The sequence below is a fragment of the Sceloporus occidentalis genome, unplaced genomic scaffold (assembly GCF_023333645.1).
Source record: "Sceloporus occidentalis isolate IW3139 unplaced genomic scaffold, rSceOcc1.0.p SCAF_1, whole genome shotgun sequence".
Lineage (NCBI taxonomy): Eukaryota > Metazoa > Chordata > Lepidosauria > Squamata > Phrynosomatidae > Sceloporus > Sceloporus occidentalis.
The window spans coordinates 243,668,544-243,692,904 of record NW_028316981.1 but is presented as its reverse complement, the minus strand read 5'-3'; the positions used below and the strand labels follow the sequence as shown (position 1 = coordinate 243,692,904).

The window sequence follows — 24,361 nt, the reverse complement described above, 5'->3', positions numbered from 1 at the left end:
GGCCTCGCTGCTCTCCTTTTCCTCCGCACGGCCATGCGCAGTGGAGGAGGAGGAGGGCAGCGAGGCCCCAGGGTTGCCTAGCAACCCCGCTGCAACCGGGTTTTTCCCGGTTTTTGGCTGCACCCGTGCCGTGACCGGGCAGGTGCCGCCAAAACCGGGAAAAAACCGGTTGCAGCCGGGTTATGGCAACCTCATGGGTCACTTTGGCAGAGGATTACAGGAGATGTACTCCTATGGATCTGGTAATTTGAGAAAGGTTAATCAAAGTATACAACAGGGAAAAACAGTGGTCCAAAGCAAATTAGGGGTTTAGCAATAAATATTTTTTCAAAAACCTATCTTCCCATGTTTCAATGCATTTTAATAAAAATCCTCTCCTCAACTAGAACACTAAAATTGAGCACTTAAAAATGCCCCAGTGGGGCTCTTGAATAGTGTAAAAGGACAAAACAAAATCAAATGTAGAACTCTATACAGCAAGAGTCTGCTGGGTTGTATATTGCAGCCTATAAATTCCTCTTTGACCTTTCAATTATTGTGACTTTTGTGCAGCATTGTTCTTTTTTCTACTTTTAGTAGTGAGTGGTTTTGGCTCATAGTTTAACCTAATTCTATATGACATGTGACATGCCACATTGTATGATGCTACAGTATCTAACAGCAGAAATAGAACCACATAAATTTACTGGGATAGCCTTCAAGCCAAAAAGAAAATGAAAGGAGAAAAAAAAAGCCATGAATGTCCAAGGGAAGACAGTGCCTATTTCTGGTACAGGTTGAACAGCTGTCTGATATAGACTGAACAGTTATTGTTAATGGCTAGACAATCAAGTCTCCAAGAACCTATACTGATGAAAATGTCGACACCAGTGATTCACAAACTTTAGTCTTCCAGATGTTTTGGACTTCAACTCTCAGAATTCCTAACTGTTGATCAAGCTAGCTGGGGCTTCCCAGAGTGGAACTCCAAAACATCTAGCGAACCAACGTTTAGGAACCATTGGTCTACACATTGTAATTTACCCAGCATACCATCTTTACTAAGGGCTGAAACAACATGCAGGCGTCTGTCTGACATCTCCAAATGGTTTTTCTCCTGTTTGGTTTGTAACATCTTGCCTGATAAAGAGGTCCATGGAGCTTCAAAAGCTTGCAACAAGTATATTGTGCATTTTGGTTGGCCGATAAAGGTATCACTGATGGATTTTTGTTTAGATTTAAGAAAGTAAACCAACAACTGCATCCACAACCTCTTTTAATACAGAGTTAATTCCGAATATTTCCCTCTGTCTCCTTACTCATCTGGCTTTTCAGCAATGAACAATGGAAAATTCAAACTTGTTTTAATGGATCTGTCATAGTGTCTTCCCAATGGAATCCTAGAAACTGTGCTCCTGTTGAGGCAACTGAGGATCTCAAGTGGAAAATCTCCAGCAACCCCACAAGGTTACAACTCATGTGTTTTTATGGGAACCAAAAAACAAAACAAACAAACAAAAAAAAAACAATTTTTAGCTTGATGTGAACATGTGCCCTAAGATATCTTGATATTTGTGACAAACATCACTGGTTTTATGGTGTTGATTCTTTTATATTGCTTTAGACTTCATGCTTGTATTTCATTTTGAGTCAACAGTGTGATGTGGCAGCTAAAAAGGCCAATGCAATATTAGTCTGCATCAATAAAAGTATAGTGTCTAGATCAAGAGAAGTAGTAGTGCCACTCTATTCTGCTTTAGTCAGGCCCCACCTGGAATATTGTGTCCAGTTCTGGTCACTACAATTTAAAAAGGACATTGAGAAACTTTAGCATGTCCAAAGGAGGATGATGAAAATGGTGAAGGGTCTGGAAACCATGTCCTATGAGCAGGGGTAGGCAACCCTTTTGAACCGGGGGCCGGGTTGCTGTCCCTCAGACAACTGGGGGGCCGAAGCCAAAAAATAAATAATTAAATAATTTAAAAAAATTACATAAATAAATAAACCGGGACAAATGTAGGACAAAATTTTCAAATGGAAGGCACTTTTTAAATAAAAAATGGAGGACATACGAAAAAATTTGCTGATTTTTTAAAAAATGTTAAGATAAATGCATGTTTCTGAGGCTTCTATAGACAATTGCCCCACCATGCCCCTTGCACGAGACGCCAAAGGCCCCGGTGGCAATCGGTGGCAGGACTGGGCTGGGGCCGGTCCCAAGGCCTCGCTGGGCCGCATCCGGCCCGCGGGCCACAGGTTGCCTACCCCTGTCCTATGAGGAACGACTTAGGAAGCTGGGGATGTTTAGCCTGGAGAAGAGAAGGTTAAGAGATGATATGATAGCTGTGTTTAAATATTAGAAGGGATGCCATACTGAGGAGTGAACAAGCTTGTTTTCTGCTGCTCCAGAGAATAGGACCCGGAACAATGGATGCAAGCTACAGCAAAAGAGATTCCACCTCAACATTAGGAGGAACTTCCTGATAGTAAGGGCTGTTCGACAGTGGAATGCACTCCCTCGAAGTGTAGTGCATTGGAGGTCTTTAAACAGAGGCTGGATGGCCATCTGTTGGGGATGCTTTGATTGAGAGTTCCTGCATGGCAGGGGGTTGGACTGGATGGCCCTTGTGGTCTCTTCCAATTCTATGATTCTATGATTTTTTTTCATGTAGATTGTTACTGTAACCTACACAGAGAACATTGTTTGTTGGGTGGTACATAAATATTATAATGAATGAATGAATAAATAAATATGAGGTTTAATTGAGATGAATTTACATTGAAATAAGAGCTTCCTCCATTAGAAGAAGCATTTTCTTCTAATGGAGGAAGCTCCTCTAGTCTGAACTTGTATGAATTAGCTGCATTTCCACTTTCCCCAAGGAAAGTTTCTGTATAAATTAAATTCTGCCTACATTACCATTATCAGAAGGTGGACCAAGAGGAAATATCATCAGCATTTTCTACCTTATCTTTGTTTCCAAAATACTACGATCCCCAGGAAATATATTATTTATATGTAGTGAAACAATTCTGAGATTCAATTAGATTCTCCCACATTTTAAAACACTGAATGGTATGAGGAGGGGAAGAATATTTGAAAAATATTTAAACAATGGTCAAAAATGTTTCTCAACTGCTGAGAAACTCTGACTCTTGGACTGAAGAGTATTTTCACATTTCAGAACTTATTCTGCACAAAATCCACTCATGGTTGTTTTGCACAGGATACAGCATTTTCTATATAGAAAGTAACATTTCTGCAGATACATTATTTTCCATGTAGCGCATACTGTAACTGGGGACTTATATTCTGTGCAAAAATTCACACGTTTGTTTTGTGAAGAAAATGTGTAAAAAGAATATGTCTGCACAGAAATATATTTTCTGCACAGAAAATGCTGTTTCAGGCACAAAGCAGCCATCTGAGACGCTGACTCTGTTGATTGCAAGATCGGCAGGTTGGCAGTTCAAGGCCTGGGTCCCGCATGATGGGGTGAGCTCCCATCACTAGTCCCAGCTCCTGCCAACCTAGCAGTTCAAAAACATGCAAATGCAAGTAGATAAATAAGTACTACTCTGGTGGGAAGGTAAACAACATTCTGTGCAATCATGCTGGCCACATGATCACAGAGTAGTCTCTGACAATGCTGGCTCTTCGGCTTAGTAACACAGATGAGCACCATCCCCTATGATTGGTCAGGGCTTGACAACCTTGTCAACGGAGAATATCTGAATATCTTTACCTTTAACTCCAGAATTGCAAATAGCATTTGAAAATGGGGCAGTCGGAAGAATTTGCTAAAATTATACATTACTTCCTTTGAGAAGAAAATGAGTGAAGAATTACATGCCTAGAGAATGTTATAGGGGGAAACATTTCATTCCTTTATACCATAAGCATGCTAATCCCTTCCATTTAAAGGCAGCTAACCATGTCTCCCAAAGAAGCACTAGATCAAATAGCCATTCTAATAATGCCAAAGAATACCTACATGTTGAGCTTTTGAAATTCAGAGTCCAGCAAAGCAAAGGCCCTTGTAATCATCTCCATTGCTTGGTTACGCACAGAATGGAAATCTTGGAACTGAACTGTCTGGGTAGAAAGTCATTAGTTAACACTGCTTGAGCTGTTATAAAATAGGATGAAAGAAGAGAAAGCTTTTATCATGATTAACCTCCACTTTTACTGAGAGCAATGTTTCAAGATTAGCCAAGTTTTCTTGCATCACAGCCTGTTTCTTGGCCCAATAGATTTTTTCCTCTGTGGAGACCATAAGAAATTAGAAATGTTAGAATAATGCCAATCCAGAACTGATGTAGTCTATAATCTTATTCTTTCATTCAATCTTGATAAAGGGAAGGCTGTGTTACAGAGTGGTGAATGTTTGGGTAAATGTTATCTTATTTCTAGGTTTCAACTGAGCCTCTAATATTTTACTCCTGCTTCCAAAGGGAGCACGGGAAATGTTCGGCATTTATTTAGTTAATACAATGATTATTAATAGTGGCAATGCAATGTAACTAATCTGATCTTTTACAGCATAATGCCTGATGTTTAACAACCATTTCTTAGCATTTAGTACTAATTAATTCATTTGAAAAGGAGTATATTATGTAGACAAATATTTAATTGGTAGTTTAATTGCTAAGCAAATTAAATATAGAGTAATTACTTTGCTATGTAATGGTGATACTTGGGTAATCTGGGTAATCTTTATAAACAAATGATTTAAAGAAAATTTAAATGGGTCCCTCCAGCAAATATAATTTATTTTGAAAATGCATTTGAGCAATGTTTTCATTGCAGGAGACACAGACTGAGGCACTGACTAAAGGTTTTCCCAGGGCTAACTTAAATGGCAAGCAATGCAAACACTCAGCAGACTTCACTTCTTTTTATTCTATTCATCACTTAAATGTCAGGTGTCCTTCCTTCCTTTACCACAGGCATATGGGTAAAAGTGGTCCCCTAGAAACCAACATCTGGGCCTGAGCTGTAGTCTCTATGCAAAAGCAGAGTCTACAAATGGCCACTTATACAATATTCTGATGGGACTTATTTATTTGTTCATATATTTATTTGTAATATTTATATGGTGCATTTCATCATAAAATGCTCTCAGGATGGGTAAAATATATGGTACATTCTTGCACCAATAAAAATGCATGTCCAGTCACTGTGAAAAATTCCACAGAAACTTACATTTCTCTCAGTCTAATACAGAGATAGGAGAAGTGTGGTGTACAGGCCACATGCATTTCTCCAGGGCATTTTTGCAGCCCCTAAGGAATTTAATTTTTTATTTAGTATTAATTTGTTATTTCTAAACAAAAACAAATTTAAATTTCTTTACTCAAAATGTCCCCTGAAACTTTTTTTTAAAACATGTTTTTGCCCTCCCTGGGATTGTTGTAAACTAGAGGCACTTTTAAAAATGGAAAACTTCATGCCCAGGGGACAAAAATATGGCAAAAATTGCTCCTAATGTTTCATAGAGAGCATAGGAGCCACTTATGGAGTTAAGAAGAAGAAGGTGGAGGCATGGTCACCGGTATCTGATGAGGAATGTATGTGACCCTATCAAACTTAGGCCCTATACAGACTGGCCTGAAAGGTCAGCTGGGGGCAGAATCGGGGTGTCATGTCCAGATGACACATGATGCTCTTCCGGTACTGCATCCATATGACACAGTGCTGAAGGAATGCCATATAGCCATGCTGCCGTGGCTATAGCAACCTTCTGAGGGCACTAAAAGGAGCCCCTTTCTGCAGCCATGGTGTGAGGTTGCTGTGGTCCCAATATGACTAGGAAAGGGGTGATATCCTGCTGCCCCTTTGGGGTGGTCTGTCAAGCCTCTTAGTAAAAGCCTTATCACATTACAAATATAAGCCAAGATGCAGTGAGATAGAAGTGGCTTTCTACTTACATCTCCACGTGTCCTCAAAGCACTTTCATTCCCTTTCCAGAGGGAAAAAGCATACCTTTTACCAAATGGATTTTCCAGTGTGACAAAAGGTATGCTTTTATGACTGTCTCCCCCAGGAAGAGAATGGAAGTGCTTTAGCAGCATATGGAGGGATAAGCAGAAAGCAGCTTCTGTCTTGGTGCATTTTGGCTTACTTTTGTAATGCAATAGGTTCTAAGGCCCTGTACAGACTGACACTTTGTGCTGGCCTGTGGGTGGAGTCAAGGTGCAGAGTCTTGATGCTGGATGCCCTGCCCTTGCCCCCAGGGCATCATGATGCCGCGTGCCATTCCAGACAACACATGCATCATGGTGCTCCTCTGGCAATGCATCCAGATGATGCAGCCCTGAAGAGGTGCCATACAGCTGCACTGCTGTGGCTATGGCGCTTTCTGGAGGGTGCAAAAAGAAGCTACTTTTTCCGGCTCTTTTTGCACCCTCCAGAGGCTGGATTGGGCCATGGTGTGAGGTTGTCACAGCCTCGATCTGGCCAGGAAAGGGGAGGCTGCAAACCACCCTTTTGAGGCAGTCTGAATAGCCCCTAAGTTACTCATCCCTAGTTTAGTATATAAGTCCAACTGTTTAATTATAGACCTGTTGGAACAAGATTGTTTCTATCAACCATCAAAAGCTGTTCAAAGTTGGTGCCTGACAGCATTCCACAGTTGTAATATCACCACTGAGAAGGCCAATTGTGGTTTGTGTATGGCTGGACTATCTTGGATGATGGGATGATCAAAAGGGTCTCTCTGTCAGATCTCATATCATAGGCAGGATCAAAGGCCTTAACAGACTGTGTCAAGAGTGCTGGCTCAACATAAGCACAGTTACTGCTTTATGTCTGGGGAGACCAATATGTTTGTACTTGTATTTAGTAAAAAATAAAGAACTGGATGACTGAACGTAAGTTGAAATTGGTAGTGATTTTAAAAAAGGAAGGCCATACAAGATTGCTAGAGCATGAAAAAACCAGGAGTATTCACTCCGGGAAAAATGTATAACATGGTAATAGTGATTTCTATAACCTTTGGGAATACTTCTGTTTTTGCACAGATACTGACCAAGTTATTAATGTGAGTATTACTGATTATAAGACAACCAATACAGCATATTCTACTAAGGTACAAGTGAAGCCACTAGTTCTACAAGTTTGTATCAATTTGAGCTATACATGTAACTTGGATTATTCTATTTAAAATATTTATCTATTTCTCTTCATGAAAATTAATTCCAGATCAGATGCCAGCAACATAACATGTTTATTACAAACAGTTTTTTTATGTGCAACATCTCCTGTTGTGCTAATGTGGGGATTTTATACAAACAAAAGGAAGCCTGCTTTTTTGAGCAACAAATTCTACATGATTCCATTTATAGTTAAACAAACCTACAATTCTTGCAATTAATATGAAGGAAGCTGGTGGGGGGTGGGCATTAAAGGACAAGGGAAAACACTATGGAGACATGAGGTAGCTTCTATCTTTGCTATTAACCCCCCCCCCCCCAACTTCCCTTTTATCAGGCAACAGCCAAATTCTCAATGAATGAGCATGGGGAATGTGGACTAAAGATAACCCATGGCAATTGGCAGACAGCAGAAATTTCTTACCCGGACAGATTTTGCTGGACTGCACCTACCAGTATTCTTCACTACTGCCTTTGTAGATGAGGGCAATGGGAACTGCAGTCCAACAATGTCTAGAAGTGTACACAGTTCTCAATATTTTCTTACAATGAGAAGCTGTGAAGGTCTTGACTTAGCAAAACTGAAACAAAGCACTTACTGGAACAGGAGGTGGTGGAGAAACTGATTCAGTCAGCAAAGGCGAGCCTGTTAATTCATATCTCACTTTGGGGATTTTGGTGGGTGTAAACCTACACATCCAAATAATAATCATAATTATTACTTTTTATCTGCCTCTCCCCATGGATTGAGGAGGGAAACAACAACAAATAAGCAACACATGACATCAGTTTAAAAGAATAAATAAGACCAGTACATATTAAAACAATCAATCCATAGTTTAAAATTCACAATTTAAAAATAATCTAGATAAGTCTAAACATTAACAGTTAATTTAGGATTAGATTTATTTCACATGAACATTGTTGTTTCTACCATGCTACTTCCAACCTTTAAATACATATTAGATACATTATATATTTATGTGTCTTCCTGCCAAACTCAAAACATATATAGTTTTTTGTGACTTAATGGCTTTCTGTGATAATTTATGGTTAAGAACATGGGCTTGAGTTACTAGTTCTCCATATATTTCTTGATTTTGGAGCATATTTTATTAGTTGGCTTACGGTCCAAGGGGGCCTCATATTATCTGTGGTAGCCTACCATCTTCCTTAGTTAGAGTTCGTCCTGGATGGCATGCAGTTCTGCATACATAAAAATGATATGGAATGTGACTCATCTAGCTGAAATCCTACTGATTTTGCCGAAAATCATGAAAAAAGTGTAATTGGGGTTCACACCCCCGCACATTTCTCTCATCAGTAAATTGCCATGGAGGAATTGGGCACTTGCTTGTCCAGTGAGTAAAGTATACTTGGAGCCGCCATTTGGCAATAACAGGATCTTTACTCACAAGATGCTTTACTCACTGGACAAGCAAGCACCAACACCTCCATGATGATTTACTGGCGAGAGAAGCATGTGGGGGTGTGTGTGTGAGTGTGTGTGAACCCTGATCACACTTTTTTCATTTTGGACGATTTCATGGTGATTTACTCATGGTAAGCCTCTCATATGATATTCTCCAAAGTTTCAGTTTAGAACCTGTCTCCAGTATGTGAATCTACAATGTCAGTAGGATTTCAGCTAGATGTGTGATATTCTCTTTTGTGTTTATATGATAAACTAGACTGTTTTCAAATATCAAATGTTAGGAACACATAATGGACTTGATGCCCCTTGAGGTCTCTTCCAACTCTATGATTCTATGATTCTGTCATTGGATGTTAATAGATATTTTTATTGCTATAAAATGAGGCTGCATCAAGTAAACAGTGCATTAAGGAAGAAATGCCTTGTAGCCTGTGGGTTGTTCATGAACGCTTTAGTACTTACATGTAATCATTTCTGAATATCTCAGATTTCTCATTTAAATAATTATGGTGTTTTGATGCTGTTTTACATTATTTTTGTTTTATTAAAAAGTGGGGGGATGTTGGAGGGAGTGTTGAAAATTTATGATGAAAACTGCCCATGAATGTTTTTTAAATGAAAGGAAGTTTATAAAACCAAGCCCAAACTAAGGGGCGAAACAGACTGGCCCTTCTGAAAGTGGATTGGGGCCTCTGGTACTGCACTCCATGGCCCCAACTTGCCTTTTTGCTGGCCAAAAAACAGCCACTCCTTTTTGTGCTGGTAAAAAGCCAGCTTTTCCTCCCTGCTGTGGCTGGAAGCCAGCTTTAAGGTGCTCCAGTGGTGTGCAGCATACAAACGCCACCCACAGCTGGGCAGCCCACAGCTGGGCAGCTGGGCAGCTTGAAGCTGGCCTCCGGGCATCTTGGGGCAATGCGTCATCTGAACGCCATGCCCCCAAGATGCCTGGAAGCTGGCTTTTTATGCTGATCTCTTTCGCACCTAAGTTATATGGAATATATCATAACTTATAAAAATGTTATTTTAAAAGGACTCATGCTTTTTCTTCTTTGAGTAGGTGTAAGGCAAAAACGATGTCAGGAAAAAAAATACCTGCTGTTTATTCCTTGGATTCCCAGTTCTGAAAGAATCTCCTTCATAACTAAAATTCAGAACAGAAAAATCCATTAATTCAACAGACAGTCATGGTTAAAAAGAAATTCTATCTTGTAATCATTAAGGCTACATCCGCATAATAATCCAGGTTGACACTTCTTTAACTGCCAAGGTTCAGTGCTATGAAATTCTGGAAACTTTGGTTTTGTGACACATTATCCTTCTGCGTCAGTAAGCTCTGGTGCCACAACAAACTACAGTTCCCAGAATTCCATAGCATTAAGCCATGCAGTTAGAGTGGTGTCAACCTGGATTATTACTGCAGTGTGGATGCCTAAGAAACCTAACCCTAAAAAACATTTGTAGTTAGCAGTCACAATAGAAACACACAGGGCTGGAGGGCAGTGTCTGCAGATGATAAATGGCATTATCATCAGCAATACAAAAACATGATTGCTTTCTTTCTCCGGTTGACTGAAAATATAGTCCTAACTCAAAAGATGTCTTGTCTGTGAAGCATTAGGGTGCGCTACTAGTCAAACTATTCTGCTGGCTAACATCTGTGAAAGAATAAAAAATGGGGTTGAAGATGAGGAAGATCCAAATCTCCTCCAGCCTACAAATGCAGCCACTATGGGCCTGAACAGATAGGCCAAAATAAAGCTGCTTCAGTCCACATTGGAAGTATGCTGTTTAAACGACACATGCATCTTAAAAGGCCCAAAGCTGCGCTCCAGTTCTTAGGACTGCAGTGTGGCTTTGGCGCAGCTTCCAGCCTCTTAGGACGTATGCTTCATTTAAATAGAACACTTCCAAAGTGGCCTGAAGCAGCTTTATTTTGGCCTGTCTGTTAAGGCCCTAAAACTCCAATGCCATCAGGCCTATCCTTAAGATACAGATCCCACCATCTGTCCATCTGCCATGGTCCAGGCCTCAGAGGGAAAGAAGAATGCTGGACCTGATCCCCTTCCCCTCAACCATTCCCTTCTCCTTCTGTGTCGTGTCTTCTTAGATTGTAAGCATGAAGGCAGGGAACAGTCTAATTAAATGATTTTATGTACAGTGCTGTGTAAATTTACAGTGCTATATAAATAAAGCTGCTTAATAATAATAATAATAATAATAATAATAATAATAATAATATTCTGGTTCAGAACATGGCAGCCAGATTGATTATGGGTACATCCAGGAGGGATCATATTACACCGATCTTGAAATCACTCAATTGGCTGCCAGTTAGTTTCCAGGCAAAGCACAGAGTGTTGGTTATTAGCTTTAAAGCCCAATAACATTTGGATCAAGGTTACCTATAGGGTCGCCTTCTCCCATATAATCCACCCTGTCCTCTGAGAAATGTTTGCTCCAACCTGCCAGGACTAGACTGACAATGGTTTCCCAGAGGACCTTTTTGTTGGTTGCCCTCAAACTATGGATTGACCTGCTGACTGCATTTAAAACAACATTAAGGATATATTTCTTCCAGCAGGCCTACCCAGTCAATTTTAAATCATGCCTTTTTAATTGTATATGTATGCTTACAAGTTTATTTTAATGGTTTTATAATATTGTATTTTAACTGTGGGTTTCTGTTTTTAATTGTATTTTATATTTTAACACACTGTACCCCACCTCAAGCCTTGAGGAGAGGTGGGAAATAAATACAATTTATTTATATATTTAGTTTTACATTGCACTCCATGGCTGCAAATCTACACACACATAACTTGGGAGTAGGTGTCAACTGAATGTATTTTTTGAGCACGGTTACCAGATGTCCTCCTTTTCCAGGACATGTCCTACATTTCAACCTTCTGTTCAGGAAGAATTTCTAAATTTCTCCATCTTGAGCATGACTAAGAAGCCTGTTCGGTAATACCATGTTTGCTGTTCCTCTTCAAGAAATGTGTCTGCATGGAAGCCTTTATTTACTGCAAATAAAGATTGGCTGGATCCTTTTAAGGAAAAGGTTAGCAAATGTATAGTTTTTTGTGGGTTTTTTGGGCTATGTGGCCATGTTCTAGAAGAGTTTCTTCCTGACATTTCACCAGCATCTGTGACTGGCATCTTCAGAGAATGCTAACCTGGAAGAGACTGGGTGTGTATATATATGTATGTATACACACACACACACACACACACACATATATATATACATATATATATACACACTATGTGTCCCTGGGTGAGAAGGAGTGATTCCAATGTTAATTTGTGTATTGTTCTGTTATTGATGGCCTCCTCAGGGTAGGAAGATATGCAAAAGAGGATTAGTGTCTGCTAATTGGAAAAGCCTCTGACCCTGAGTGGTTTCTCATTTGCATTTGCTGAGTCCTGGTTCTAGTGTTCTTCAGGACTGGTAGCAAAACTTTATTTACTTTGAGGGTTTCTTCTTTCCTGTTGAAGTTGTCCAAGCAGGAAGAAACTCTTCTAGAACATGGCCACATAGCCCGAAAAACCCACAAAAAACGATGGATGCCAGCCATGGAAGCCTTCAACTTCACAATAGCAAATGTGTTAGGTAATAGGCTGCTTGAGGGCACAATGCAAATGCTTAATGGGTTTCCACCCCTTAATTTCAGCACAATGGGCAAATGAAAGGAATTATTTAAATGTCAAGGGGTTGTGACTAGTCAAGTACAATGTTAAGCTATTGTCTTGCTCATTACTCTATAAGTATGTTGCAAGCCAAAAAGGCATTTTAATGAAGACATGTTCATCAGAAAAATACAGCTGAGTACATAATTATAAAACTATAAACCATATGAAATGAATTTATATTTATACAAGTGTTGTTAGCTTTCATTTTGCAAAGTCCTACATTTTGGTGCCTTGTCCTCCCTTGCAGTTAGGACATCTGGTCACCCTGGCTTTGAGAAGTGTTAAATGCTTCCAATAATGTCATAAATTATTATCACAAATGCATCATGGAAAAGCTTCAGTCCATGCAGATTCTTCAGTTTGCGTGGGCTCAACTTCAGACAAGAAGGAAGGCTATGTGAAAATCTCCGGCTCAGCAAGTACAACAGCATACAATTTTCAAGGTTTACAGTTGATTTGCTGCTGCAACTTGCAGAGACTTTGACAGGGGTCTACATATTTATTTAGTAAGCTTCCTACTTTCTTCCCAGTTATTGTAGAATCAGGGGTTCACCCTCTGCTCTGGTTCTGGCTGAAAGCAAGTAGGCTAGATCAAGTGTTCCTAATCCCAGTGGCATCACTAGGGGGTGCACCAGGAGACTCCCTGGTAGAGGGGTGACAACTGGAGGGGCCCTCCTCTCACTGCAGGCAACATGGTGCTGCAACTGGCACCTGTCCCATCTTCTCCACTGCCATCGGTGGAGAAGGAAGCCATAGCACCAGAAGAAGAGGAGGAGTGAGTGTGCCCCTCCTGACTTCACCTACATGAGGCTCCCTCCTCACAAGGAAGCCATGCGGAGGCAAAAAGTGGGGCATGCCTGGCCCTCTTGGCTTTGCTTCTGTGTGCTTTCCTCTTGAAGCGGGAGACACATGGAAGTGAAGGGGGGTGAATTTCTCTCCCCACCCTCATTTGCCTGTGTCCCCCACACCGGGTGACACCAGACTTGGGAAATCCACTGCCTAGTCCTAATTCTCTCTCCCTAAATAAGTGAGAAGAAATAATGCCCTTTATTTCACATTGATCTTGGAACAGCCCTTTTAGCTAAGATTTCTGTCTTAATATATTTTCTTTCTGTATTTTTGAATGACAAACTGTGAGCAAATGTGGTTGGTACTTGATGCATAATACTTAATGACATCATGAGGAGAAAGCCCTAGATCTCAGGTTTTTGCCTGGAAACCTCAAGGCCTGGGGTGATCCTGATTTGGCAACCCTACCCACCTTGTCCCTTTATTTCAGTCATTACATTGAGGTAGTTGTAAAAGTCTGTTAAGTGTACCCAAATACTAATGGTGAAGTGCTGTCGGCAGTGAAACCATTGATGAAAAAAGTGGGACCCACATCATTTTGAAAAGCATATTCTAATGTTGCTGTAGGATACGATTTCAATTTAATCAAGTAAGGAATGCAAATCTGTAGGAATGTATATCTCGTATCTAAAAGTCAATTTGGTTATAATTGAAACCTTAATTACTAGCAATAACTTAACTGACTGTATTACAGCTGCAAGGAAGTAATATTGATTCCAAATGTTTGGTGAACTTAGCTTTACAGTTTGTAACAAGGTAAGATAGTAAAACAGCTTTATGAGGCTAAACATATTCTGCTATAGAGATTCATGACAGAAACCAAAGCAGCATACTCAACAACAAAATAGGATGCGTAGGGAGACTGTGAATTGTGTTTCTTAGGAGTTTGGATACAAAATGAAATGTTGTATAGAGGCCCTAGGAAATTAAAGAACCAATTAAATACTTTCTGAATGTGATTCAGTAATTGCAAAGTAGTCATGACTGATGGTTTGACTGAAAATGATGAAGAACCCATTTTATTTTCCTCAACCAGCTAAGTCACACACATTTACTTTCATGTTCACAAAGAGCATAACTCTGAAAGTGCTTAGCTGAGTTACTCTGGCAATGCAATAGTTAAGTAATCTCTAAATTCTCCCACCATAGATAACTTACAATTTAAGCAGGACCAGACTGCAAGCTCATATCCATTGATCTGGAATTATGACCCTCTAAACTGAATAGGAATTATTTTGGAGAAAACTTTCACAGCACTGTAATAGTATGGTTACTGTTTTAAGAGGAAATGAGTTTGTAAATTCAGAAGTTCTAGTGGCCACTTATTGGTACCATTGAAGACTCAGTATGCAAGTGAACTTCCAGTTAACATCTGATAATCAAAAGCAACCCCTAAACTTACTAGGTTGTCTATCTGAAGGCTTTATCAATTTCATTCCTATGAGATCGTTGAAATCTTTTTCATTTATTCCACCAAAGATATAGAGCTGTGATAAAAGAAAATAAGAATACTTGGTAATGGATTGGTTTAAAATGTTTTACAAAGCAATATTAACACAAATCATGCTTAGGGGAATTTTTGATGTAATGTTTTCTCTGGAATTCCTTGAGATCCTCAGTAATCCCTTTGCAGTGTATTATGTGCAGAGAAGCTTTATCTCTCAAGATGCATATTCTGGAGATCTACTTAGATCCTAAGTTGAAAATAAATCTGAACAATGAATCAGGCAAAAATAATGGCAATAAACTTTAAAGCTGTCAACTATTTTCAGGAGCTGCTTCTGTGCCTTTGAGAGCATAGTTACATAATGATGAAGCTTTTTGCAACCATTCTATGCAACTGTATAAGGGGAAACTATATCTAAGGTTGCTATTAAAATCAAAGGAAAAGACCAATAAGAATCTTGGCAAGCCAAAGCTTAATCATTGTGTTTATATTTGTGCTCAGATAAAAACAGAGAGGAGAAGCATGAGCCAACCAGAAGCAGGCAAAAGCTTGGGTTGAGCAACTGATTCTTCAGTGGAGATTGGCAGAGGGATGCTTCAAGACAGAATCAGATTAAAAAAAATAACATACTACAGAACATGTTAAATTGCGAATGCTTTGTCCTCATGATGTGCAGCAGCACTGAAGCCTTTCTATGTTTCTATCTCCTAATTCTAATTTAATTACCATATATACTTGTCTATAAGTCAATAATTTTATGGCTACAAATTGACCCCAAAATCCCAGGTTGACTTATTTATGTATGGTAATGTGATAGCAGTTCTTTCAGATTTCCCCTTTCTCAGTATGGTTCATATATGTGTTGGACTACAATTCCCATTGCACACAAACAGCATGGGCATTTCAAGGACACCATGTTTAGAAAGGCTCTGGCTTTCCAAGCATTTGGACAGAATTTTCCCCCCAATCTTGATCCCTAAATCTCTAGGAGAGGTGCTGGAAAGTGGCCCAAAATGAAGGTTAAGAGGTAATGACAACATCATCTGAAAACATTTGTTTGTAGAGGCAAATTTTGCTTTTATCTCTGAAGATTTATTTTGGCAAGTTGAATTTCCTCAAATGCATCTGACTTGCTGCACGTTTGCATGCTGCTTTCCAATTTTCACAACAAATCATTAATAGTCCAGTGAAGAGAAAACCCATCAGTCTTTTCCAACCAATATCTTCTCTTTGTCTTTTCCATTATGCTTAGTACCATGAGATGTATCTGAATCTGGTGGCATTTCTTAGGCTAGGGTTCAGCTTACTCATCATTTTCTTTTCTTTATATTCCATTCTCCCATTTGAAGTTTTCACTTTGCTAGTGAAACAGAACTTTGCCCCCAACTCTTCTAAAGATGATAGACTGTGTGGAACAATCAACATGGAAATGTGCAGCTAAATACAGATGACCAAGCAAAACAATATTAAAAAAATAAATATATGACATTTGTGTCCTGTGATATAATGAGTGACAGCAGAACAAGGGAAGAAGGCACTGTCCCTCATCTCCCATGATTTCCCCCATGGACAACTCTCTGTCCCCCCACATCTGCTATTTCTTCCCATTAGTAAATTTACTAGTATATCTCTGAGGACCTGTAGCAGCTTACAGGAAGATATTCAATGTGTGGAAATGGCGTGGCTTACAATTCAAGGATTACATTCCTGTTCCCTGTCATCCTAGTGTTTCCCTCGCTGATTTTGCTGATTTTTGTGAAAGGAAAAAGATGTCAGGTTCACAGAATTTCCACAGCACATACTATTTCTCTCTGTGAAAGTGATCTACTCACCATTACCTTTTTTACATGTTGTTAAGCTTTAACATTATTAGCTGATTTACCGCTTAGATGTGCATATTTTTTCCCTCAGTATTTTTGTGCACAATTGAGAGGAATTAGACAATGTACACACTGAGAGAGACTGTAAAATTCAAAAAATGACAGGTTTCTCGCTTTAAAAAGCATTTCACTTACATGGCTGTGGAGAATAAAAGCGACATGATTCTGTCTGCAAGCAGGGGGGATCCCCACATAAAGTGGCATCTTCCATTTCATCCGTGCTGCGTGACATGAATGAAATAAAAAAGGTAATAAATAATAAAGCAAACTCACCGTCAGAAATCTAAACAATAAGTCTTTCCAATGGATTAGGTCAGAAGTATTCTTAGTACTAAAAATATTTTGTGAGGAAACACTGAAAATCTGAGATCTTTTATGGGGCATAACAGTAGTAACAAAAGCTACAGTAGTAATGAAAGGCATGACAACAATAACACTGAGGTAATCCTCCATTTGAACTTCTAGGGAAAAGAAGAAGAAGAAGGAAAAGATTTCTCTAGAGAGAGTACTCTCTATTTTTACATACCATAGTTATTGAATTTAAAATCAGTATAACTTCAAACTAAATATACAGGAGTGCTATTGTAATAAAGCAGATTTAATTGAAATGAACTGGAAAGAGGGAAAGGTTCAGGGATAAAAGATGAAAGAGAAGGTATTTATTATGCCAAAGAAAATATAAGCAACAAATCTGACATCAGCATAAACTGACTTTCAATTTTCATTTCTCTCAAAATGCTTTATAAGTACTATGATTAGGAAACACTAAGTGGCAATTTATTTTTTTACTATTTAATATAAGACAGCTTTCCCTAGTCTGCTGTCTTCCAGATGAACTGCATTATAATTCCATTCATCTTTAGCCAGCATTTGCTTTCTGTGTAGTTGTAGTCCAACATACAGTATTTGGAAGACACCAGGCTGGAGAAGATTGATGTGAGACACTGACCATTTCGATGAGGAATAGGGAAATGTTTTTCACCTGGGACTGCTATGAGTGTACTGACAGGTCATATACTATTCCCAGGGGAAAGAACCCCTATGTAATAACAATATATAAGGAAAAGTTCTTCCTATTACAGGTTGATTTTTATGCCAGAAAACAAATCCAACATTTCCTAGCAACCTTGGAAGCCTTCAAGGCTTCATCCTGTCATTCATATTTATTTCGTTATAAATTTCTATTTCAGTTTTCTTCTAAGGCTCTTAACATAAGACACCAATTTCTCTTCCTGCAGTTTATTCTGTGAGGCAAGTTGGGCTGAAAGAGAGTGACTGACCCAAGGTCATCCAGTGTAATTCATAGATCAGTCGAGATTTGAACCAAGATCATCCCTGCCCTAGTCCAATCTTCTAATCCCTACACATACACACAAATACACACTGATCTCCAGGCACTGTAGCCACACGTAGAATCAAAAGTTGCTGTGATTTGAGGAGATCTCAACAGGTTGACTCCTGCTGAGATGATAAATGATGATATTGAGAAATCTATCAACAAAGCCACATGGATGAAACCAGAGAACACTCCTCATCAAGACTTCTTCTCTACATATCATATCCCTCTTGTCTATTGCAGTTATGCTGACTGATGGCAGAAGTCATATAGAGAGTACTGAATTGTGGAAGAATATGTGCTCAGTTATGTCTGAGCTTGATTTAGCATCTAAACCCAAAAATAAAACTTGTTTTCCAGCTGTCTTATGAGGATTTTTGCTTCATCCAGTACCAGCCTGAAATCAAAAGGGACCATTCTTTCTTGAACTTATAGACTCACTAAGAAATCCTGGGCTGGAAACGAAGCACATATAAATGAGAAAATAAGGAACAAAAAACAAATTAAACAGGTTCTTTCACAAAGATGCTTGGTAAGTATTTTGTTTATTCATTGTAGCATCAAAATATACCAATTATACTATATATGGTCTGGATATGTAAGATATTAATTTCCAAATAATATTGTCTCCTTTACATATTAGATTAAAAGAAAGGGAGATGTTTCAACCCATATCTGGTTTGTTTCATTTTTAAAAATATGCAGGTGTACAGCTCTTTTTTAAAATAATGTTTATAAAATTAAAAAGTAAATTTCTATACAAACGTAGCTTTTCCTGGTTTTCATGCTAAAAAAATCTTGAAGTCGTTTTTAAAAAATGGGGATATGAATACTTTTAAAACAAGTATTAGCACTGGCTTTTTTTAATGAGCAAAAGAACTGCATAATATAGATGCATAAATGTTCTCAATGTGAGTCTATTATATATTAGTTTTCAGAGTCAACTTTACATATAATTTCCTTTAATGCTTCTCCGTCAAGTGATGCTTTATTAAATACAATTTTGAAAATGCTGCTTACATTTAAGTCAGAACAACTATTCCAGCATGACACCCACTGCTCCTTGGAACTACTGTGGGTACACATTTACTATTAAGATCTGTCTAAAGAAAACCTCATTACGATCATTTCTCCCTCCTTTTTCCTCTAAGGTTGAGAAGCCTTTGTTACATCACTGCCTTATCTACAAGTCATCATTCTGGCCTCTAGTTATTTTCTCCTCTGTAATTTCTTTCTTTCTCTCTGGACATTATCATATGATCTCCATTCTCGCCACAATCTCGCTAATTTAAAAAAAAATGAAACATGATGGTTTGAGAGCAGCGATTATCACACAACTTCACAATTGTGTGACTGGGATTGTTTCTGCCATTGTGCTCTCTTCTGCACTCCCCCATAACCCTACCTTCCTGCCCAGTATCCTACCCATCATTCTTTTCAGTTTGATTTTATTTTTACTTTTTAATGCAATTCCAGAGTTATAGTGATGTGATTCAATTAAAAAATAAAAATAAAATGAGATAGGAATAAAATAAAATAAAGGCAATCCTGCCTGGAAATAGTGAGTGGAGAGGGGACAGGGGGAGAGGAGAAGACTGTGACACCATATCACTGCCAATATTGCAAGTTCATGGTAGTGAAGTTTCACACCAGAGGACTAATGAGACTGCAGCACAATTGGAAGGTTATTGATTAGTTCCCTATCAATGAAAAGGGATGACCTGACCACACTTGAGAGACAGAGCAGCTATGGGTTAGAGGTGATGTTGTGTCCTAAGTATGGTCAAGGGTGCTATTTATGGTTATAATTGCGGTTTTAAAAGCTGCATGCGATAATCTCTCTCTCTCTCTCTCTCTCTCACACACACACATTTTGGAGAGGTTTTCAGGTTTTAGGTGGACTGAGCTACTTTGGTATGCGTGGCTGTTTGTGGATGGAGGTTCCTAGTGGAATACCCAAAAGGCACGTTAGTGATATTCTACCCAGAATTTGTCAGTGTAAGTCTGTCTGCTGAAGTGGTTGGATATTTTGGCTGATGTACAACATCTGCATTCAGTGCAACATTATGGAAATTGAGGTGTGCATGGGTTGCCATTATGAATGGCTGTGCATTGCACTAGAATGCACATTGGTCCAAAACACACTGCAGAAACAATCCACTTTGAGACCGCTTTAACTCCCCTGGCTCAGTATTAGGGAATCCTGGGAATAGCAGTTTATGTATTGTGACACCAGAGCTCTCTGAGAGAGAAGGCTAGATAGCTCACAAAACTACAGTTCCTTAGTACTGAGCAAGGGCAGTTAAATAATAAAAAATAATAAAAATTTTATTTGTATACCGCCCTTCCAATGATCAGGGCGGTGAACAGCACATTTCAATACAATACAATAAAAAATACTTATACATATTACAAACAACAATAATTAAAACCAATATTAAAACCCCATCAGCCAGCTACCATCGCTGTCGAAGGGTAGGGGAAAACTAGCTGGAGCTTGATTCAGGGAACGCTTGCCGAAACAGGAGGGTTTTTAGTTAAAGTGGCCTCAAACTGGATTATTTCTGCAGTGTGTTCTAGACCCTTGGGCATTCCACAGACATGTGCACTGAACCTTTTGTTTTGCATTTGCTTACACATTTGGCATCTTGGATCAAGATCAGGTATCTTTTGTAACACTACCATTCAATGGAAGGATTATGTAGCACATTAATGTATAATTATGCATGGGTGGTTTTATGCTTCACAATGCTGATGTAAACCTCTGTCTTTCTCTCCTTTAATGAATCTTTTTCTGAAGGTTCAGGAAACCTAAGTCCAAAATAGTTAAAAAGTCTACCCAGGTCTACCCTGTCCCTTAGTGCAGGAGGAGGAATCATAGGACGGTGTGAGAGAAGGTCCAAGCATCAGACTGCTGTTTTCTGGCTTTGCAGGGTTACTGCATAGGGGCTCACTAATGTGTTAGTAATATCATATTCCCTCCCCGAGTCTATATATGAGCACACGCAGCATTTTATAGATTAATAGCTGGAAGGTCGTCAGAAAGCATGTGCTTTGAGAGGTCTCCATTTACTGAGTCTTGTAGTAGCCTATAAGTCTAAGTAAATGGAGACCTCTCACAGCTCATGCCTTCTGAAGACCTTCATAGACAAATCACAGAATCACTGAATCACAGAGATGGAAGAGATCACAGGGACCATCCAGTCCAACCCTCTGTCATACAGGAATACACAATCAAAGCATTCCCGACAGATGACTATCCAGCTTCTGTTTAAAAACTTTCAAAGAAGGAGATTCCACCACACTCTGAGGCAGTGTATTCCACTGTCAAAACAGCTCTAATCATCAAGACGTTCTTCCTAATGTTTAGGGGGAATCACTTTTCCTGTAGAAAATCCATTGTTGTCTTTCTCTGAACCCTTGTTTATTCCCTTCCAACCAACCAATAGGGCCAGGCTAAATTCAATCCTGTTTTGCTAATGAAGTCTAACCAGAATATAGCTTGCTAAAAGGTTATTACAGGGCCCATTCACACTTGGAAATAACCTGGGCTCCAAACTGGTTTAAATTGGGGCTGTTCAGACTTGAGCTGGGGTTTCCAGACTTGAATTAGGGGATTGTTCACACTTGTGCTGGCATTTTCTGACCTGGAAAGGGGTGCAGTGCAGTGCAGTGCAAATCCCCCTTAAACTGTTTTTTTTAACATGGGTTTTCCTGTGGTTCATTTCAAAAGAACCGGGTTTTTTTGCAGGAGCTGCCAATGGGAACTCAAAACTTGATCCCATTCAAGCATCCTGATCTCCCTGGCCTTCCTCCTCTTCCTCCCCGCAAAGCAGTCTCCGATCTCCCTGGCCTTCCTCCTCTTCCTCCCCCCAAAGCAGCCTCCAATCTACCTGGCCACCCTCTCCCTCCCCCCCTCTTGCCAGGATCATGGCATTTTATCCCATTGCCAATGTGAACGGGGAATTGGGATAAAATGCCATGATCATGGCAAATCAATGCCACGGCTTTATTCGATCATGGCAAATATAGGAAATAACCAGGTTTCCACACAGTTATTTCTGAGTGAGAATGGGCCCTCAGTTTCCAAAGGCAGTGCTAACTCATCATATTGTGTATATGTTATGTAATTATTTATGTAATTGTTTTTGCATTTCTGTAAACCGCCTTGATCCTTTGGAAAGGTGGTATATAAATAAATTTTATTATTACTATTATTATTATTATTATTATTATTATTATTATTATTATATTTTCCTGAAATAATGAACATTTGCATAAAAAGTAAAGTTGCCAAAACTATCAATATCTGAGAGGGCTGCCAGGTCAGGAGTATCCTAGGCACTAATATTTCAGGACTCAAACTTGAGACATAAGAACAGTTCTTTGGTGATGTAATAGGGAGTGGGTCATGGTGATGTCACTGAGCATAATATTTTACAAATCAAGAACAATTGCTTGTGTCATTCAGGTGTTTTTTTTTTTAAAAAAAACCTCACCAAAGCTCAAAACAGATGGGTCAAATGATGCGGTTTCCAGCCACATTTGGGTTATAGCATTTTGATGATTCATACCCCAAACATGGGTGGAAACCATGCTGATGCTATGTCTTCCCAAAGGAACAGGACAAAAAGGAGGAGAAAAATCAGCTCCTTTTCAGCAGCCCGGTTCAGGACTGCGGTAGTTGCCTGAATCAGTGCCAGGCTTGTGTGGTTGCCATGGCCCCAGTGCGAATGGTGCCACAGCAGTCCTACCGACTGTCTGTTTTGGGCCCAAGTCTAACAAATGAGAAAATATCTATCTGTTTGGAAATTAAGGCCTGAGACAGATGGGAAGTGGTGTGGTGCCACTGATTCTAGGGTTTGGGAGCACGCACCAACCGCACACTCCCAAACCCTAGTCCGTATAGACACTGTCACCATGGTGGCCTCCCGTCCCAACAGGGGCTGCCATGATGACACAAGCATGGCATCACATCCGTATGTTGGGGTGCCACGCTTGTGTCATCGATGTGCCACAGTGCGCTAATGGTGCAATGATGGCAGCACCCATGCGGGCCAAACCCCCCCATTTTTTCTGGGTTCTTTTTGGTGTGGAGGGAGCCCGTGCAGTTTGACCCTGGTCTCCCGAGTTCTAGTTCAAGAGAAATTTTCCCCACACCTCTGTTTTTAACAGCTTTGCAGTCACTGCTTTCAGAAACATATCAGGGATGTAGCCGGGGGGGGGGGGGTTCTTGGAGTCCGGACCCCCCCTTCCATTAGATAAAATGAATGGTGTGTGCTGCTGCGCCGCCGCACCCAAGCCCCATTATAATGGTGGCACTTAGTCTGGAACCCCCCCCCCCCTTCCCAAAATCCTGGCTACATATGGGAGTTATAATGTAATCAAAGTAGGTTTTCCAAGCTCTGTTTTGAACATAAAAAAATTGCAAAGGTTTCCCAAGTACTGATTTTAACACATGTTAAGTTGTAGTCCAACCAACAAAATTTTCCCCACAAAAAGAGTTTTTCAGATTCAGTTTTTCAGTTAATCATCTTCATCAGCCTGTGGCTCTCACTAGCCACCATTTTCTTTGTTATAATGGTTTCATAGTTTTCTGCTGGATGTTTGTAAAAAAAAAAAAGTAGAGAAATGAGAAAAAGAAGGAAAAGGAAGATTAAAATATAGGTAGGATAAGGAGCGGTAGAAAGAGGAAAAGAGAGGTGTTACAAGTCAGACAAATTTTAGTTGTCGACTCCTCCATTTGTGCATATACCACAATATGCACACAATATGCAGGGGTTGGGGGGGGGGCTGGGATCTATGTATCCCAGGGGTTGAGGGGGCTGTGATGCCTACATCGGGAGTTCCAGGTATCCCAGGGGTTTCTGGGAGGGGCTGGGATGCCTAGGTCAGAAGATCTAGGCATCCCAGAGGTTTGGATGGGCCCTGTCAAATTTGTCAAAAGTCCAGGCTGTTGCTTACGTCACTGTGATTGACAGTCATTTTGCAGCGGCTCAAGTATTGGGAATGACAACCATGCAAAAAATAAAATCTGATTACACTGGGGTAAGAAAAGATCTGCTTTATAGTGGGAACCAGAGGCTTTTCTGAACCGATTTCCAATGAAAAGTGAAGTCAAATCAGGAAGTGGATTATCCAGTAAGTGGGAATGAGCCCTCTGTGTGGCTTCTGGCCACTTTCGGAGTATGCGTCATATAAATGCCCAAAGAGGCTGGAAGCTGCTCTTTCCTGCCTGTCTGTTTCAGGCCCATGGCTAAGTGGAGATTTTAACCCTGGTCTCCCGAGTTCTAGTTCATTGCTCAAACCATTACACCATACTGACTCCTGATTCTGGGTTACTCTAAGAAAGTCACTTTTTCTTTCTCAGATATCAAAATTAGTAGGCCAGTCTTGGTGATGTAGGGAGGTTGCACATATAGTGCTCCACCTCAGGCAGCAAAATCTCTTTAGTTGATGAAAAATCTAGGGAAGCCTAGGAGGCCTTTCGTAGTGTGGATGTTAACAGACCTAGTAGTCTGTGCTGATGGGATTTGTCCTTCCCAATTATTCTCAGTATCTATTAGAGGTTTTACTTTTCAGGGGAC

General features: G+C 39.8%; 1 protein-coding gene across 3 annotated transcripts in view; it reads right to left on the bottom strand.

Annotated features, from left to right (window-relative positions):
* Positions 1 to 24,361, bottom strand: part of LOC149323691 (kelch domain-containing protein 3-like) — an 81,932-nt gene that overhangs the window by 8,908 nt on the left and 48,663 nt on the right. For all 3 annotated transcript variants that reach the window (XM_089512067.1, XM_089512058.1, XM_089512076.1), the window contains 5 exons: positions 16,574 to 16,659; positions 14,514 to 14,598; positions 9,662 to 9,710; positions 7,734 to 7,824; positions 3,975 to 4,075 (listed from right to left, as the gene is read on the bottom strand). In XM_089512067.1, the coding sequence (XP_089368193.1) occupies positions 3,975 to 4,075; positions 7,734 to 7,824; positions 9,662 to 9,710; positions 14,514 to 14,598; positions 16,574 to 16,659 (412 nt within the window). The remainder of the gene's footprint in view (positions 1 to 3,974; positions 4,076 to 7,733; positions 7,825 to 9,661; positions 9,711 to 14,513; positions 14,599 to 16,573; positions 16,660 to 24,361) is intronic.